Source organism: Choloepus didactylus, chromosome 5, assembly GCF_015220235.1.
Source record: "Choloepus didactylus isolate mChoDid1 chromosome 5, mChoDid1.pri, whole genome shotgun sequence".
Classification (NCBI taxonomy): domain Eukaryota; kingdom Metazoa; phylum Chordata; class Mammalia; order Pilosa; family Megalonychidae; genus Choloepus; species Choloepus didactylus.
The window spans coordinates 36,058,493-36,078,407 of record NC_051311.1 but is presented as its reverse complement, the minus strand read 5'-3'; the positions used below and the strand labels follow the sequence as shown (position 1 = coordinate 36,078,407).

General features: G+C 36.0%; 1 protein-coding gene across 1 annotated transcript in view; it reads right to left on the bottom strand.

Annotated features, from left to right (window-relative positions):
* XRCC2 (X-ray repair cross complementing 2) overlaps positions 1-19,915 on the bottom strand; it is a 75,401-nt gene that overhangs the window by 46,109 nt on the left and 9,377 nt on the right. Inside the window, exon 2 of the mRNA XM_037835763.1 lies at positions 11,691-11,772. Coding sequence (XP_037691691.1) covers positions 11,691-11,772 — 82 coding nt within the window. The remainder of the gene's footprint in view (positions 1-11,690; positions 11,773-19,915) is intronic.

The window sequence follows — 19,915 nt, the reverse complement described above, 5'->3', positions numbered from 1 at the left end:
CCATCTCTGGTGTTTTGCATTCCAGCAGCATTAGCAAACTAGAACAATATCCCAATAAAATTGAATTAGAAAAAAAAAATCTCCCAACAAAGAAAATCCCAGCACCAGATGGCTTTAAAGGTGAATTTTACTAAACATTCCAAGAATTACCACCAATCCTGCTCAAAATCTAACAACAACAACAACAAAAAAAAAAAAAAAATGAAGAGGAGAAAACATTCTCTAACTCATTTATGAGACCAACATCAACCTAATACCAAAGACAGACTGCAGCTTTGGATTAACAATTCAGATTGCTGGGTTCCAGCTCTGAGGACAGATAACAGTTTCAACCCGCCCAGGACAGAAAACAGCCATGGCCTCTGTTTCAACCTCTCCCCTAGCAGGGGTGGAAACTGGGCTGAATTAGAGACACAATGCCTTCTTTGGGCAGTGAGAAATGGTTTGCTGAAAGGCTGCTCTTCCCCAGGGAATTCGGGTGGGGTAGGATGGGAGGGAGGCATAGTCCAGCCTAGTTTTCAGCCTATGATTACAGAATTATTCAGATCACAGGGTCTGGAATTCGATCAACAGTTTGTACCCCACTCTGGCCAAAAATTGCTGGAAGTCTCTGTCCCATCCATGCTCCAGGCAGGAGCAGAATTGGTTGAGTACCACTTTAGGATTGCAGGGAACAGCTGGTTGAAGATTACCACCTGCTGGTCAGGCCAAGAAAGCACAGATTTGGGGTGCCGTCAAAGAAGATTGGCATCCTTCCGGGACTCTGAAACCAATCTGCACACTTTCGTGGGTCCCTGGGCCAGTCTGACTAGGAAAAAATGACTTGGGGAAGTTCTCTCTGGGGGGAAAACCCTCCTTTAGAATTAGCCCTCCAGATAAAAGCAGCTAGAGAAAGTCAAAGGAGAGTTAAAAATACAGAGAGGCAAATCAAAAATAAACACTACAGATCAGCTTTACCAGAGGAGGAACAGGGGAAAGGAAGCTTTCTCCTGGTAGTGAAAGAATTGGACAAATAGTACAATCTAAAAAATTGTACCATGTATCCAGGGCAAGAATTAGATGAATAAGAGCTGACAAAATCTGATCAGTTAAATGCAAGCTATTCTAAAGCTCAAGAGTAAGTCAAACCAAGTGTAAAAGAAGAGCTTTCACGCAAAGCCAATCAAACAAGAAAACCCTAGGCAAGAGAGAGAAACTGATCTCCAAAGTAAACTTAGCAAAAAAGTCAGATGCCTAGACACCAGCAAAAAATTACAAGCCAAACTAAGAAACAGGAAGATATGATCAGTCAAAGGAACAAATTAAAACTTCAGATGAGACACAGGATTTGAAACAACTAATCAATGATTTTGAAACAAATCTCCTAAGTCAACTCAGGAGATGAAGAAAAATATAGCAAAAGAGATAAAGGATATGAAGAAGACACTAGGTGGGCACGAAGAATTTAACACATGCCAAAAAATAAATAACAGAACTTACAGGAATGAAACATATAATGAAAGAGATTAAAAATATAAGAGAGGCATACAACAGCAGAATTGAACAGGCAGAGAAGAAAGAATCAGCGAACTAGGATAGAACAACTTAAATCTTATACACGAAAGATCAGATAAAGAAAAGAATGTTAAAAATTGAGTAGGAAATCAGAGAATTGAATTACAGCACAAAGCACATAAATTTATACATCATGGGTGACCCACAGGAGAAGAGAAGGGAAAAGGGGCAGAAAAAAATATTTGAGAAAATTTGGCTGAAAATTACCCAACTCTTATGAAAGACATAAAGGTACATGTCCAAGAAGCACAACATCAAACAGATTAAATCCTAATAGACCCATTCCCAGAAACATACTAATCAGAATGTCTAATGCAAAAGACAGAATTCTGAAAGCAACAGGAGAAAAGTGATTCAACACATACAAGAAACATTCAGTAAGACTAAGTGCTGATATCTCATCAGAAACGATAGAGGCTAGAAGGCAGTGGTATGATATATTCAAGGTACTGAAAGAGAAAAACTGCCAGCAAAGAAGTCTTTATCCACAAAATTGTCCTTCAAAAAATGAGGGAGAATTTAAAATATTCACAGAAACAGAAACTGAGAGAGTTCATCAATAAGAGACCTGCCCTACAAAAAATACTTAAGGGAATTCTACAAGCTGAAAGGAAAAGACAGGAAAGAGAGGCTTGGAGGAGAGTGTAGAAATGATGATTATCAGTAATGGTAGCTAAAAGGGTAAAAAAAGAGACAAAAGTAGGATGATATACAAAAGTCAAAGGATAAATGGTTGCAGTAAGTACAGCCTTTACAGTAATATCACTGAATGCTAATGGATTAAACTCTCCAATCAAAAGACACAGATTGGAGAATGGAAAAAAATGTACGAAAGTGAAAAGTTGGAAAAAATATTCTATGCACAAAGTAAACAAAACAAGAGCTGGAGTAGCTATACTAATATTGGACAAAACAGACTTTAAATGCAAAACTGTTATAAGAGACAAAGAAGAATACTATATAGTAATAGAAAGGGGCAATCCACCAAGAAAGAATAATAATAAATATTTATGCACCTAACCAGGGTGCCCCAAAAAACATGAGGCAAACACTGGCAAAAAGAGAAGTGACAAATAGAAATCTCTACAATAATAGACTTCAGTACACCACTCTCATAAATAAAACATCTAGACAGAGGATCAATAAAGAAACAGAGAACCTGAATAACATGATAAATGAACTAGATCTAACACACACATATAGAACATTATACCCCCAAATAGCAGACTACACATTCTTTTCATGTGCATATGGATTGTTCTCCAGGACAGATCACATGTTGGCTCTCAAAACAAGTCTCAGTAAATTTAAAAAGATTCAAATTATACAATGTACTTTCTCTGACCATAATGGAATGGAGCTGGAAATCAATAACAAGTGCAAAACTGGAAAATTCACTAATATATGGAGTTTAAACAACACACACTCAAACATCAGTGGGTCAAAGAAGAAATTACAAGAGAAATCAGAAATAACCCTAGACAAATAAAAATGAGAACACAATATACCAAAACTTATGGGAGGTAGTACTGAATAAGAAATTTATAGCCCTACATGATACATTAAAAAATAAGAAAGAGCTAAAATCAAAGACCTAACTGAATGTGGAGGAACTACAGAAAGAACAGCAAACTAATCCAAAGCAAGCAGAAGGAAAGAAATAAAGATTAGAGCAGAAATAAATGAAATTGAGAACAAAAAAAAAAAAAAGAGAGAGAATCAACAAACTAAAGTTGATTCTTTGAGAAAATCAACAAGATTGACAAACCCTTAGCTAGACTGATGAAGAAAAGAGAGAAGATGCAAATAAATAAAATCAGAAATGAGAGGGAAGACATTATTACTGACCCCACAGAAATAAAAAGGCTCATAAGAATATACTATGAACAACTGTACGCCAACAAATTAGAGAACTTAGATGAAAATGGACAAATTCCTAGAAACACACAACCAAGCTAAAGTGACTTGAGAAGAAAAAGATCTCAACAGATGAATTGCAAGTAAAGAGATAGAATTAATTATTCAAAACCTCCCAACAAAGAAAAACCCAGGACCAGATGGCTTTACAGGTGAATTCTAGTAATCATTCCAAGAAGAATTAATAACAATCCTGCTCAAATTCTTCCAAAATGTTGAAGAGGGAACACTACATAACTCATACTATGGGGCCAACATCAACCTCATACCAAAGCCAGATAAAGGTACTACAAAAAAGAAAATTACGGACCAATTTCTTGAATGAATATAGATGCAAAAATCCTCAGCAAAATATTTGCAAATCAAATTCAACAGCACATTAAAAGAATTATACACAATGATCAAGTGGGTTTTATCCTAGGTAAGCAAGGGTGGCTCAACAAAAGAAAATCAATTAGTTTAATTCACCACATTAGCAAATTGAATGGGGCAAAACACAAGATCATCTTGATTGATGCAGAGAAGACATCTGACAAAAATCCAGACTCCTTTCTTGATAAAAACACTTTGAAAGAAAGGAATAGAAGGAAACTTCCTCAAAATGATAAAGGCTATATATTAAAAACCCACAGCTAACATCATACTCACTGTTGAAATACTGAAAGTTTTCCCTCTAAGATCTGGAATAAAACAAGGATGCCCACTGTTGGATGCCCATTGTTATTCAACATTTTGCTAGAAGTTCTAGTTAGGGCAGTTAGACAAGAAAAAGAAATAAAAGGCAGTCAAATTGAAAAGGAAGAAGTAAACCTTTCCCTATTTTCAGATGACATGATCCTATGTATGGAAAGCCTTGAAAAATCTACAACAAAGCTACTAGCTCTAATAAATGAGTTCAACAAAGTGGCAGGATAGAAGACCAACACACAAAAATCAACAGTGTTTCTATACACTAGTAATGAGCAATCTGAAGAGGAAATAAAAAAAATTCCATTTATAACAGCAAGTAGAGGAATCACGTATCCTGGAATAAATTTAAGCAAGGATGTAAAGGACCTGTACCCAGAAAACTACAAAACATTGCTAAAAGAAATCAAAGAAGACCTAAATAAACAGAAGGACATTCCATGTTCATGGCTTGGAAGACTAAATAGCATTAAGATGTCAATTCTACCCAAATTGATTTACAGATTCAACACAATCCCAATAAAAATTCCACAGCCTACTTTGTAGAAATGCAAAAGTCAATTATCAAATTTATTTGGAAGGGTAAGGGGTATGGAATAGAAAAAAACATACTGAAAAAGAACAATGAAGTTGGAGGACTCACACTTCTTGACTTTAAAGCATATTACAAATCTACAGTGGTCAAATAGCATGGTCCTTGCATAACGACAGATATATTGGCCAATGGAATCATACTGAGAGGTCAGAAATAGACCCTTACATCTATGGTCAATTAATTTTTGACAAGGCCGCAATGTCCACTCAACTGGAGCAGAACAGTTTCTTCAACAAAAGATGCCGTGAGACTGGATATCCATAACCAAAAGAATGAAAGAAGACCTTATACAAAAAGGACCATAAAAAAGAGGACCTTGTACACCTTATACAAAATTTATCTCAAAATAGATCAAAGACCTAAATTTAAGAGCCAGGACCATAAAAATCCTAGAGAAAATATAGGGAAGCATCTTCAAGATCTTGTGGTAGGCAATGATTTCTTAGACTTTACACCCAAAACACAAGCAACGGAAGAAAAAATAAATAAATTGCCACCTCCTCAAAACTGAAAACTTTCATGCTTCAAAGGGCTTTGTCTAGAAAGTGAAAAGGCAGCCTACTCAATGGGAGAAAATATTTGGAAACCACATATCCTATAAGTGTTTAATATCCACAATATATGAAGAGATCCTACCACTCAACAATAAAAATTCAAACAACCCAATTTTAAAATGGGCAAAAGACTGAATAGACATTTTTTAAAGAGGATATACAAGTGGAGAAAAACCACATGAATACAGAATTTTTAACTAGGTCAAACTTAAATGTTTGGAAATGAATAGAGATGATGATAGCATGCTATCATGGGCATAATTAACATGCTGAACTGTGGGTGAATGTGGTGGAAAGGGGAAGTTTACAGCCGTATGTCACCAGAAGGAAAGCTATCAGTTAAAACATGGGAATGAATAACACAGTGAATCTTGTGGTGGACTATGACTGTGATTAACTGTATAAATATTAAAAAGTTCTTTCATGAACTAGAACAAATGTATGACACTATTACACGGAGTTAATAATAGAGGGGTATATGGGAAAAATGTACCTATTGCAAACTATGGACTATACTAAATGGTAATATATTAATATTCTTTCATCAACAGTAACACATGTACCACATGAATACAAGGGGTCAATAATGGGGAGGAGATTAGGGGTGTGGGATGTTTTGGGTTTTCTTTTCTATTTTTGTTTCTTTTTTTGAGTAATGAAAACGTTCTAAAATTGATTATGGTTATGAATGCACAACTATGTGATGATACTGTGAGCCACTGACTGTATACTTAGGATGGATTGAATGGTGTGTGAATATATTACAATAAAATTGCATTAAAAATAAAAGCACATGAAAAGATGCTCAACATCATTAGCCATCAGGGAAATGAGAATGAAAACCACAATGAGATATTTCACACTTACTAGAATGGCCACTGTTGTAAAAACCGAAAAATAACAAGTGTTGGAGAGGATAGAGAGAAACAGCAACACTCATTCATTGTTGTTGGCAACGTAAAATGGTATAGCTGGTGTGGAAGACAGTTTGGCAGTTTTCTCATGAAGCTATGTACAGATTTGCTATATGATCTGGCAATCTGGTATATCCCCAAAAGAACTGAAACCAGGGACTCAAACAGATAGGGACTGGAGACTAAAGTTCAGCCATGTGAACAGTGTAACAACTCTAAAAAGGCTCAGGTGAGCTTCCCTAGCTGCCAATATTTGAAGCATATGTCACAAATCAATGGCAGGTACCATAATGGGTCTAGCTAGACTCAATGGTGGGAGCATAATGGACACTCTACATTTGGTACTTCCCTGAACCCCTTCCTTTGTGCTCTTGCCTTGGCTGATTTAAACCACATCCTTTCTCTGTAATAAACAGCAACCGTGCGTGTGACAGCTTTCAGTAAGTTCTGTGAGTCCTTGTGGCTTATTATCAAAACTGGGGGTGGTTTAGGGAACCCTACAACTGACTATTGGTGTCAAAAGTGAGGGTAGTCCTGTATGGATTCTGCTACCCCAAATTCTATAGTTGGCTAAAATCTCTACAAGTAAAGAGAGTTAGTTGATAATCAAGTAATAGAAGAGAAGGGAAGCCGCCTCAATTCATCCTATGAGGCAGAATTACCCTGATACTAAAACCGCACAAAGCTCACAAGAAAAGACATGTTGTAACATGTAGTGACTACCACTTATGAATATAAACAAAAGAAATCCTCAACAAATACTAGCACACTGAATTCAGCAGCACATAAAGGATTATGTACCATAACCATATGGGATTTATCCAAGGAATGCAAAGTTGGTTTAATATCTGAAAATCAATTAATGTAATACACTCTAATAATACAATCAAGGGGGAAGGGCACATTTTATTTCAATAGGTGTAGAAAAAACATTTGACAAAATCCAACATCCTTTATAATAAAAACACTTTACAAACTAGGAACAGAAGGGAACTTCTCTAAACTCATTATATGGATAAGCTCTGAAGGAGAGCACTCATACAGGTTAATCTTCAAAGACCAGGAAAAGTGTTTTCTTCCTTCCCCTCTCTCTCTTTTTTTTTAAGCTCCTGGCATTCAAGGAAAGCTGTGTCATTAACACTAGCCGGATACAAGATTAAGTAATAGACACTTCAGAGTCTAAATTCCAGTGTAAACACATTAAATTATCAAAATGTCAAAGTTTCAATGAAAGATTATAATACATACAAAGAAACAGAAATTGATGGTTCAGGCAAAAGAAAGATTAAAGCATTGGAAACTACCAATGAGAAGGACCAAACCTGGGACATTCCAGACAGATACCTCAAAAAATAAAAAAAGAAAAAAAGAATCCTAAACATGCTTAAAAGCTAAAGGAAAGCATTGACAAATAACTAAAGGAAATCAGGAAAATGATAGATGTGAACAAAGAGAATATTAACAGAGGGGTGGAATTATGAAAAGGAATGAAATAGAACTGAAGACCACAGTAATAGAAATTAAAAATTCTCTGGAAGGATTCAATAGCAGATTAGAGCCAGCAAAAGAAAGAATGAAAGAACTTGAGGACAATTCAAATCATTCAGACACCATCAAGCGTACCAATATTTGCACTGTGGGAATCCCAGAGGGAAGAAAGAAAAGAACAGAGAGGATATTCAAAGAATAATGGCTGAAAACTTCCCATATTTAACGAAAGACATGAATCAACACATCCCAGATGCTCAATGGATTACAAACAGGGTAAACACAATTAGACCCATACCACACACCACGTTGTAATCAAACTGTTTAATGTCAACGAATTCTGAAATCTGCAAAAGAGAAGCAGGTGTCACACACAAAGCAGCCTCAATTAGTTTAGATACTGATTTTTCATTGGAACCATGGAGGTAAGAAGGCAGTGGAATGACATATTTAAAGTGCTGAAAGCAAAAAACTGTCAATTAGGAATTCTATATCCTCAATACTGTCTTTCAAAAATGAAGGAGGTTGGGGCTTGCCCCTATGAAGCTTGTTACTACAAAGGAGAGGCTAAACATGCATATAAATTTTGCCTAAGAGTCTCCCCCTGAGTGCCTCTTTGTTGCTCAGATGGGGACCTCTCTCTCTAACTAAGCCACCTTGGCAGGTGATCTCACTGCCCTCCCCGCTACATGGGACCTGACCCCCGGGGTGTAAATCTTCCTGGCAATGCAGGTTATGACTCCTGGGCATGAATCTGGACCCAGCATCATGGGATTGAGAACATCTTCTTGACCAAAAGGGGGATGCAAAATGAAACAAAATAAAGCTTCAGTGGCTGAGAGAGTTGAGAGGTCACTCTGGTGGACATTCTTACACACTATATAGATAAGACATTTTATGTTTTAATGTATTGGAATAGCTAGAAGTAAATACCTGAAACTATCAAACTCCAACCCAGTAGCCTGGACTCTTGAAGATGATTGCATAACAATGTAGATTACAAGGGGTAACAGTGTGATTATGAAAACCTTGTGGATCGCACCCCCTTTATCCAGTGTATGGATGGATGAGTAGAAAAATGGGGACAAAAACTAAATGAAAAATAGGGTGGGATGGGGGGGATGATTTGGGTGTTCTTTTTTATATTTATTTTTTATTCTTATTCTGATTCTTTCTGGTGTAAGGAAAATGTTCAAAAATAGATTGGGGTGATGAATGCCTAACTATATGATGGTAATATGAACAGTTGATTGTACACCATGGATAACTGTATGGTATATGAATATATCTCAATAAAACTGAATTTAAAAAAATGAAGGAGGGATTAAGACATTCCTATATAAACAAAAGCTGAAGGACTTCATCTCTGCCAGACCAGCCCACAAGTAACACTAAATGTAGTTCTGCAGGTTGAAAGGAAAGGGCACTAGACAACTGACTGAAGCCACATAAAGAAATAAAGATCTCTGGTTAAGAATAATGACATAGGTAAATATAAATACAAGTAATATTATTTTGTGTTTTTTTTTTTTAACTCCACTTTTTATTTCCTACATGAACTAAAAGATAAATGCATAGAATGTAATGATAAATCAGGGATTTTGGAGTCATAATATACAAATATGTAATTTGTGACAAGAACTACATAAAGGTAGGTGTATAGTATAGGATCATAGTTCATATATGCTCAGGAAGTTAAGTTGGTATCAAAGCAAAAATGATTGTTATAGACATAGGATGTTAAATTTAAGCCCCATGGTAACCACAAAGAAAATTTTGGGGAATATATAAACTCATAGAGACAGAAAGTAGAGTATATGTTATCAGGGGTGGGAGGAAGAAGCAATGGGAAGTTATCACAAAATGAATGTAGGGTTTCTCTTTTAGGTGAAGGGAAAGTTCTAGTAATGGATGGTGGTGACAGTACTGCAACATTTGAATGTGATTAATCCCAATGAATCGTATGCTTAGGAGCAGTTGGAATGGGAAGATTTATGTTGCATATGTTTCGACATTAAAAAAAAAAAAGAATGAGAAACTAAAGAGATAATGACAATTAAATGCAATGCATGATACTAAGTGGGATCAAAGAATGGAGATGAAAGGCTCAAAAGGACATTTTTGGAACATAAGAAAAAGTTGGAATATAGAATGTAAGCTTTATATCAATGTTAAATTTCTTGAAATTGATAACTGCACTTAAGGTGATTACATAAGTGAGTATACTTGTTCATAGGAAATGTACAGGGAAGTATTATGTGTTCAAGGAGTATAATGTGGGCAACCTGCTCTCAAGTGTTCAGAAGAAAGACAGAAAGACAAATGGAATAAATCAAAAAGAGAGAGAGAGAGAAGTGAAAGAAAAAAGAGATGGCAAAGGTGCCAAAATGTTAAAATTAGTGGATCTAGGTGTCTGGGGAGGTGGGGTTATGTTGGAGTTCTCTGTGTGGGATTTTATCATTTTTGCAACTGTCCTGTTACTTTGAAATCATTGCAAAATAAACAGCTGAAAAAAGAAAACAAAAGAAAGCATAGCCATAAATCTCTTGGATCAGGCAATAGTTTTCTTAGATAGACACCAAAGGCATGAGAAACAAAAAATTAGATAAATGAGATGCCTGCAAAATTAATAACTTTTCTGCTTCAAACACTACTATCAAGAAAGCAAAAAAGACAACAGAAAATGACAAATTATTTGAAAATCATGTATCTGATAAAGGATTTGTATCTTGAATACATAAAGAAGTTTTGCAATTCAATAAATAAATAATACAACATCATTAGTGATCAGGGAGACATAAACCAAAACCACAAGATAAATTTTACAAATTTATCAAAAAGATGATAACTGTTGGAAAAGATGTGGAGAACCTGGATCTTTCATATACTGCAGATGTGGCAGAGTAAAGTGCATAGCTCTTTGGTAAACTCTCTGGCAGTTCTTCAAAAGGTTAAACATAAAGTTATCATATGACCTAGCAATTACACGCCTACACATATACTGAAGAGAACTGAAAACATGCTCACACAAAAACTTGCACACAAATTATCATAGCAACATTATTCATAACAATAAAAAACATGAAAACCACCCAAATGTCCATCAATGAGTAGATAAACAAAACATGGCATAATGGACTATTATTTAGAAAATGAAAAATAATGAACTGCTAATACATGGTACAATATAGATGAACTTTATAGAAACTACGCTAAGTGAAAGAAGCCAGTCACAGAAGACCACATTATTGTATGATTCCAATTATATGAAATGTCCAGAATTGATAAATCTATAAAGTGAGAAAGATTATGGTTGCCTAGGGGTACGGAGGTATAGAGTTTCTTTGTGGAGTGATGAAAATGTTCTAAAATTCACTGTGGTGATAGTCACACATCTCTGTGAATACACTAAAAACCACTGAATTGTAGTTTAAATGGGTTAATTGTATGGCATGTGAATTAGATGTCAATAACACTGTTACATTTTTTAAAAACCAACAACAATCTAAGCACACTACCTTCCTTATAAATTTTTTCAATTATAGAGGTGCTGATAGAATTAGTGGATACCTATTTTCCCCCGTGTAGAACTACTAATAGAACATGCTGACACCTAAGGATTTTCCTGTGACTCTGCAAACTTAAGAGGGAGAATAAAAAATAAATGACAATTTTAAAAAACCTCCCACAAACATAATATGGGATTAAAGAGGGAAGTCAATGTTTATTCCTATGACTTACCACATATAAGCAAGAATTCATCTCATTTGGCACAGACAAAGAAGGATTGAAGAGATCTGGTTAATGACTCTTCAATCATGGTCTGTTTCTCAATTTTTAATTTTACCATTTAACCTATATGACCTCTTGGTAGGAGTATGTATAACATATGTAAATATACGTGAAAAAATTTGCTTTATAAAACTTAATTTATGCCATCATATTATACTTTGAGGTTTTTTTTTTTTTTTTTTTTTTTACCATGCACAGGTGATTCTTCATCAGCAAACAGATATGGTTCTATTTCTTTCAAGGAACTTCTACCTTCAAGTCGGGCAAGAAGCTTACGAAAGAAAGAAAGAGAAGGAAAACTTATTACTAGAAATCTACATTTATACAACTTTCCTACTGTCTATAAAAAAGAATGATTTTGAGAAAATTATGAAATAGGAAATACAATTTTTGAGAAATATTACATTCATTTATTCAGAAAACATTGTGTTTTTATTAAATAACAAATACTGATGATATAAAATGAGTCCCTATCCTCAAAGGAGCACATAGTTTGGTTTGGGATATAGGACCAAACTGCTAATTGTAAAATATATACCTTCATTATACCATATTATATTTCTCACTACTTACCATGCATGTTATACAGTTATCTGCTTTTATCTGTCTCCCCCATTGTATCAACAACTCCTTATCTAGTAGGGAGAGGGGACAAAGAGAAAGGTCAAGGAAAACTTCCTTGGGTAGCTACCACCTGGGCTGTGTCTCAAAAGATAAGGAGGAATTTCTTAGGTGACTGGTGCAGAGGCAGGCATATAGGGAGATGGGACAGCATCAGCCATGTACAGAGGTTATAAATACCATTGTGTGTAGGTAAATAATAGGCAAATTGGAATTGCTAGAGTCTATAGAATGAAACAAGCACAAGGAAATAATGATGCCCTAAAAGAGAGCAGAAGTCAGATTGTGGATGGTCTTAAATTCATATTTAGGAACTTGGTCTTGAGCCTGTAGACAAGAAGAGCAACCAAGAGTTTTTGATTTTCTTTTCTTTTTTCACCAAGGGGTTTTAAGCTAGCAGAGTCAGGCTAGCAGAGTAGTTGACACTGGGACTCCAGAATCAGAACATCTAGGTCATTTCTCTGGGACTTACATTTCTGATTTGTAAAGTGAGGATACCAAACAAACTTCCCTCACAAGGTTGTTGAAAGTTAAATGTGTTAAAAATTACACAGCCCTGCAGCCCAGAACTGCCCTGGAGGGACGGCACTCACCTGTGACATAGCACAGTCATCCCTCAACAGAGGACCTGGGGGTGCACAGCCTGGAAGAAGGACCCACTCCCAAGTCTCATGGGCCATACGCCAATACCAAGGACTTGTGGGTCAGTGGCAGAGACAAACTGTGGCAGGACAGAACTGAAGGATTAGACTATTGCAGCAGCTTTAAAACTCCAGGAACACCAGGGAGATTTGATTGTTAGAGCTGCCACCCCTCCCTGACTGCCCAGACACATGACCCATATACAGGGTGGGCAACACCAACGACACACACAAGCTTGGTACACCAACTGGACCCCACAAGATTCACTCCCCCACTCAGCACAAAGACAAAGCGGGGGAGAACTGACTTGAGGGGAATAGGTGGCTCATGGACACCACCTGCTGGTTAGTTAGAGAAAGTGTACTCCACGAAGCTGTAGATCTGACAAATTAGAGATAAGGATTTCAATCGGTCTACAAATCCTAAAAGAACTCTATCAAGTTAAGCAAATGCCAAGAGGCCAAAAACAACAGAAAATTTTAAGGCATACGAAAAAACCAGATGATATGGATAACCCAAGCCCAAGCACCCAAATCAAAAGATCAGAGGAGGCACAGTACTTGGAGCAATTAATCAAAGAACTAAAGATGAACAATGAGACCATGGCACAGGATATAAAGGACATGAAGAAGAGCATGACACAGGATACAAAGGACAACAAGAAGACTCTAGAAGAGCATAAAGAAGACATCACAAGAGTAAATAAAAAAATAGATGATCTTATGGAAATTAAAGAAACTGTTGACCAAATTAAAAAGATTCTGGATACTGATTGTACAAGACTAGAGGAAGCTGAACAACGAATCAGTGACCTGGAAGACGACAGAATGGAAAATGAAAGAACAAAAGAAAGAATGGGGAAAAAAATTGAAAAAATCGAAATGGACCTCAGGGATATGATAGATAATATAAAATGTCCAAATATAAGACTCATTGGTGTTCCAGATGAGGAAGAGAAGGGTAAAGGTCTAGGAAGAGTATTCAAAGAAATTGTTGGGGAAAACTTCCCAAATCTTCTAAACATCATCAATACACAAACCATAAAAGCCCAGCAAACTCCAAATAGAATAAATCCCAGTAAACTCACTCCGAGACATATTCTGAACACACTGTCAAATACAGAAGAGAAGGAGCAAGTTCTGAGAGCAGCAAGAGAAAAGCAATTCACCACATACAAAGGAAACAGCATAAGACTAAGTAGTGACTACTCAGCGGCCACCATGGAGGTGAGAAGGCAGCGGCATGACATATTTAAAATTCTGAGTGAGAAAAATTTCCAACCAAGAATACCTTATCCAGCAAAGCTTTCCTTCAAATTTGAGGGAGAGCTTAAATTTTTCACAGACAAACAAATGCTGAGAGAATTTGCTAACAAGAGACCTGCCCTACTGGAGATACTAAAGGGAGCCCTACAGACAGAGAAAGAAAGAAAGGAGAGAGAGACATGGAGAAAGGTTCAGTACTAAAGAGATTCAGTATGGGTACATTAAAGGATATTAATAGAGAGAGGGAAAAAATATATATGACAAACATAAACCAAAGGATAAGATGGCTGATTCAAGAAATGCCTTCACGGTTACAATGTTGAATGTAAATGGATTAAACTCCCCAATTAAAAGATGTACATTTGCAGAATGGATAAAAAAAAAATGAACCATCAATATGTTGCATACAAGAGACTCAACTTAGATACAGGGACATAAAGAAATTGAAAGTGAAAGGATGGAAAAAAACACTTCCTGCAAGCTACAGCCGAAAGAAAGCAGGTGTAGCAATATTAATCTCAGATAAAATAGACTTCAAATGCAAGGATGTTACGAGAGACAAAGAAGGCCACTACCTACTAATAAAAGGGGTAATGCAACAAGAAGAAATAACAATCATAAATGTTTATGCACCCAATCAAGGTGCCACAAAACACAAGAGAGAAACACTGGCAAAACTAAAGGAAGCAATTCATGTTTCCACAATAATTGTGGGAGACTTCAACACATCACTCTCTCCTATAGATAGATCACCCAGACAGAAGACCAATAAGGAAAATGAAAACCTAAACAATCTGATAAATGAATTGGATTTAACAGACATATATAGAACATTACATCCCAAATCACCAGGATACACATTCTTCTCTAGTGATCATGGAACTTTCTCCAGAATAGATCATATGCTGGGACATAAAACAAGGCGCAATAAATTTAAAAAGATTGAAATTATTCAAAGCACATTCTCTGAACACAATGGAATATAATTAGAAGTCAATAACCATCAGAGACTTAGAAAATTCACAAATACCTGGAGGTTAAACAACATGCTCCTAAACAATCAGTGAGTTAAAGAAGAAATAGCAAGAGAAATTGCTAAATATATAGAGACGAATGAAAATGAGAACCCAACATAACAAAACCTATGGGATGCAGCAAAAGCAGTGCTGAGGGGGAAATTTATAGCACTAAATGCATATATCAAAAAGGAAGAAAGAGCCAAAATCAAAGAACTAATGGATGAAATGAAGAAGCTAGAAAATGAACAGCAAACCAATGCTAAACAAAGTAGAAAAAAAGAAATAACAAGGATTAAAGCAGAAATAAATGACATAGAGAACAAAAAAACAATAGAGAGGATAAATAACACCAAAAGTTGGTTCTTTGAGAAGATCAACAAGATTGACAAGCCCCGGCTAGATTGACAAAATAAAAAAGAGAGAAGACCTGTATAAACAAAATAATGAATGAGAAAGGTGACATTACTGCAGGTCCTGAAGAAATTAAAAAAATTATAAGAGGATACTATGAACAACTGTATGGCAACAAACTGGATAATGTAGAGGAAATGGACAATTTCCTGGAAACATATGAACAACCTAGACTGACCAGAGAAGAAACAGAAGACCTCAACCAACCAATGACAAGCAAAGAGATCCAATCATTCATCAGAAAGCTTCCCACGAATAAATGCCCAGGGCCAGATGACTTCACAAGGGAATTCTACCAAACTTTCCAAAAAGAACTGCCACCAATCTTACTTAAACTCTTTCAAAACATCAAAGAAAATGGAACACTACCTAACTCATTTTATGAAGCTAACATCAATCCAATACCAAAACCAGGCAAAGACGCTACAAAAAAGGAAAACTACTGGCCAATCTCCCTAATGAATATAGATGTAAAAATCCTCAACAAAATACTTGCAAATTGAATCCAAAGACACATTAAAAAAATCATACACCATGACCAAGTGGGGTTCATTCCAAGCATGCAAGGATGGCTCAACATAAGAAAATCAATCAATGTATGACAACAGATTAACAAATCAAAAGGGAAAAATCAAATGATCATCTCAATAGATGCTGAAAAAGCATTTGACAAAATCCAACATCCCTTTTTGATAAAAACACTTCAAAAGGTAGGAATTGAAGGAAACTTCCTTAATATGATAAAGAACATATATGGAAAACCCACAGCCAGCATAGTACTCAATGGTGAGAGACTGAAAGACTTCCCTCTAAGATCAGGAACAAGACAAGGATGCCCCCATCACCATTGTTATTCAACATTGTGCTGGAAGTGCTAGCCAGGGCAATCCGGCAAGACAAAGAAATAAAAGGCATCCAAATTGGAAAGGAAGACGTAAAACTGTCATTGTTTGCAGATGATATGATCTTATATCTGGAAAACCCTGAGAAATTGACAATACAGCTACTAGAGCTAATAAACAAATTCAGCAAAGTAGCGGGATACAAGATTAATGCACCTAAGTCAGTAATGTTTCTATATGCTAGAAATGAACAAACTGAAGAGACACTCAAGAAAAAGATACCATTTTCAATAGCAACTAAAAAAATCAAGTACCTAGGAGTAAACTTAACCAAAGATGTAAAAGACCTATACAAAGAAAACTACATAACTCTACTAAAAGAAATAGAAGGGGACCTTAAAAGATGGAAAAATATTCCATGTTCATGGATAGGAATGCTAAATGTCATTAAGATGTCAATTCTACCCAAACTCATCTACAGATTCAATGCAATCTCAATCAAAATTCCAACAACCTACTCTGCAGACTTGGAAAATCTAGTAATCAAATTTATTTGGAAAGGGAAGATGCCTCGAATTGTTAGACACTCTAAAAAAGAAAAACGAAGTGGGAGGACTTACACTCCCTCACTTTGAAGCTTATTATAAAGCCACAGTTGCCAAAACAGCATGGTACTGGCACAAAGATAGACATATAGATCAATGGAATCGAATTGAGAATTCAGAGATAGACCCTCAGATCTATGGCCGACTGATCTTTGATAAGGCTCCCAAAGTCACTGAACTGGGTCACAATGGTCTTTTCAACAAATGGGGCTGGGAGAGTTGGACAGCCATATACAAAAGAATGAAAGAGGACCCCTACCTCACCCCCTACACAAAAATTAACTCAAAATGGACCAAAGATCTCAATATAAAAGAAAGTACCATAAAACTCCTAGAAGATAATGTAGGAAAACATCTTCAAGACCTTGTATTAGGTGGCCACTTCCTAGACTTTACACCCAAAACACAAGCAACAAAAGAAAAAATAGATAAATGGGAACTCCGCAAGCTTAGAAGTTTCTGCACCTCAAAGAAATTTCTCAAAAAGGTAAAGAGGCAGCCAACTCAATGGGAAAAAATTTTTGGAAACCATGTATCTGACAAAAGACTGACATCTTGCATATATAAAGGAATCCTACAACTCAATGACGATAGTACAGACAGCCCAATTATAAAATGGGCAAAAGATATGAAAAGACAGTTCTCTGAAGAGGAAATACAAATGGCCAAGAAACACATGAAAAAATGTTCAGCTTCACTAGCTATTAGAGAGATGCAAATTAAGACCACAATGAGATACCATCTAACACCGGTTAGAATGGCTGCCATTAATCAAACAGGAAACTACAAATGCTGGAGGGGATGTGGAGAAATTGGAACTCTTATTCATTGTTGGTGGGACTGTATAATGGTTCAGCCACTCTGGAAGTCAGTCTGACAGTTCCTTAGAAAACTAGATACAGAGTTACCCTTCCATCCAGCGATTGCACTTCTCGGTATATACCCGGAAGATCAGAAAGCAGTGACATGAACAGATATCTGCACGCCAATGTTCATAGCAGCATTATTCACAATTGCCAAGAGATGGAAACAACCGAAATGTCCTTCAACAGATGAGTGGATAAATAAAATGTGGTATATACACACGATGGAATATTACGCGGCAGTAAGAAGGAACGATGTCATGAGACATATGACAACATGGATGAACCTTGAAGACATAATGCTGAGTGAAATAAGCCAGGCACAAAAAGAGAAATATTATATTCTACCACTAATGTGAACTTTGAAAAATGTAAAACAAATGGTTTATAATGTTGAATGTAGGGGAACTAGCAATATAGAGCAATTAAGGAAGGGGGAACGATAATCCAATAAGAACAGATAAGCTATCGTGGGTAAATTTAATGTTTTGGGAATGCCCAGGAATGACTATAGTCTGTTAATTTCTGATGGGTATAGTAGGAACAAGTTCACAGAAATGTTGCTATATTAGGTTACTTTCTTGGGGTAGAGTAGGAACATGTTGGAAGTAAAGTAGTTATCTTAGGTTAGTTGTCTTTTTCTTATTCCCTTTTTATGGTCTGTTTGAAATGTTCTTTTATTGTATTTTATTTTAAATTTTTTTATTTTTATTTTTTATACAGTTGATTAAAAAAAGTTTAAAAAAAACAAGAAAAAAAGTTAATACTGGCACAGAGTATTAACTTTATTATTATTTGTATTTCAAACAGATCATATAAATGGTTCGTAGGAGCTAGATTTGAGAGTACAACCAGATGTGGAGAGAAGATTGGCGTCTGCCACACTAATTTGGAGGAGGACTCCCTGAACTAAGACAGAAGTAGTCAGGATGAAATGAAGCAGAATTTGGTGACTGATTTAAATGTCAATGAGGGAAATGTAATAAAAAAGTATCTGGGGAAACAGCATGGCATAAAAAAAAAAGAAGAAAAAAATCACGAATGAGAAGAAAACAGTCATATTTTATTTCTAATTTTTAAAGTGCAGCAGTTTTAAAAAGTTGCCTGAATTGATGAAAAGGTTCTACACATTAATGTAGCAAATATTCATTGAATTTCTATTATGTACAAAGCACCACGCTAAGTAAAATGGAGACTACAAAGAATAATATGACAATTAACCTATCCTCAAAGAAGTTGCAGTCTAGGTTCTCTAGGAGATGATATTAAATTACAAAATAAGGTAGAGACAGATAAATACCATGAGAAAGATACAGACATCACTTCCTTTTTAAACCAGGTTGACAGTTTCACTGATGGTGCAAAAGCAATGGTGGGTGATACTGCTGGCACTTAGCACAATCAAGGCAGTAACATTAAAATGTACTGGTATACAAGCACCACAAGCTCACAGTAAAAACCAAATAACAACAGCAAAAAGTTTCATATAAGAATGTTTCTAATGAAGCACTAAAAATTATTAGTTTTATTAAATGACAACTCTTGAATACACATATTTTTAATACTCTTTGTGATAACATGGGAAGCATGCTGTTTAGTAAAGAATTTAATCTTTCCCAAAGAGAGGTGTGATCTTTGCCCTTGGCTCCTAGGAGATAATCTCTAAATCTCTGGAATGTCCTACCTGATAAAAAAGTCTGCTTACCTGGGGACCTTGGGCCATGCTAGGCAGTCTAACAATGTGATTTACGGTGGGTGCTTTAGGTCACACAGTATCAGCTTGACCTCAAAGGGGATGGATACTGAGGACAGCTGCATGGGCAACTGACCATGTTTTATGCAGTAGAGCCCCAACAAAGACTCTGGACACCAAGGTTCAGGTGAGCTTCCCTGGACCCATTATCACCTATTATTATTACTAGGAGGACTTAACATTGCCCATGATGCCACTAGGAGAGAACAACTGGAAGCTCTGCATTTGGAACTCTCCTGAACTCTGTCCCAGGCATCTCTTCTCTTGGCAAATTTTAATGTTTCCTCTGGCTATAATAAACCATAACTATGAGTATAACAATTTTCAGTGAGTTCCTTGAGTCTTCCCAACAAATTATCAAACCTCAAGGTGGTCTTGGGGACTCTTGAACTT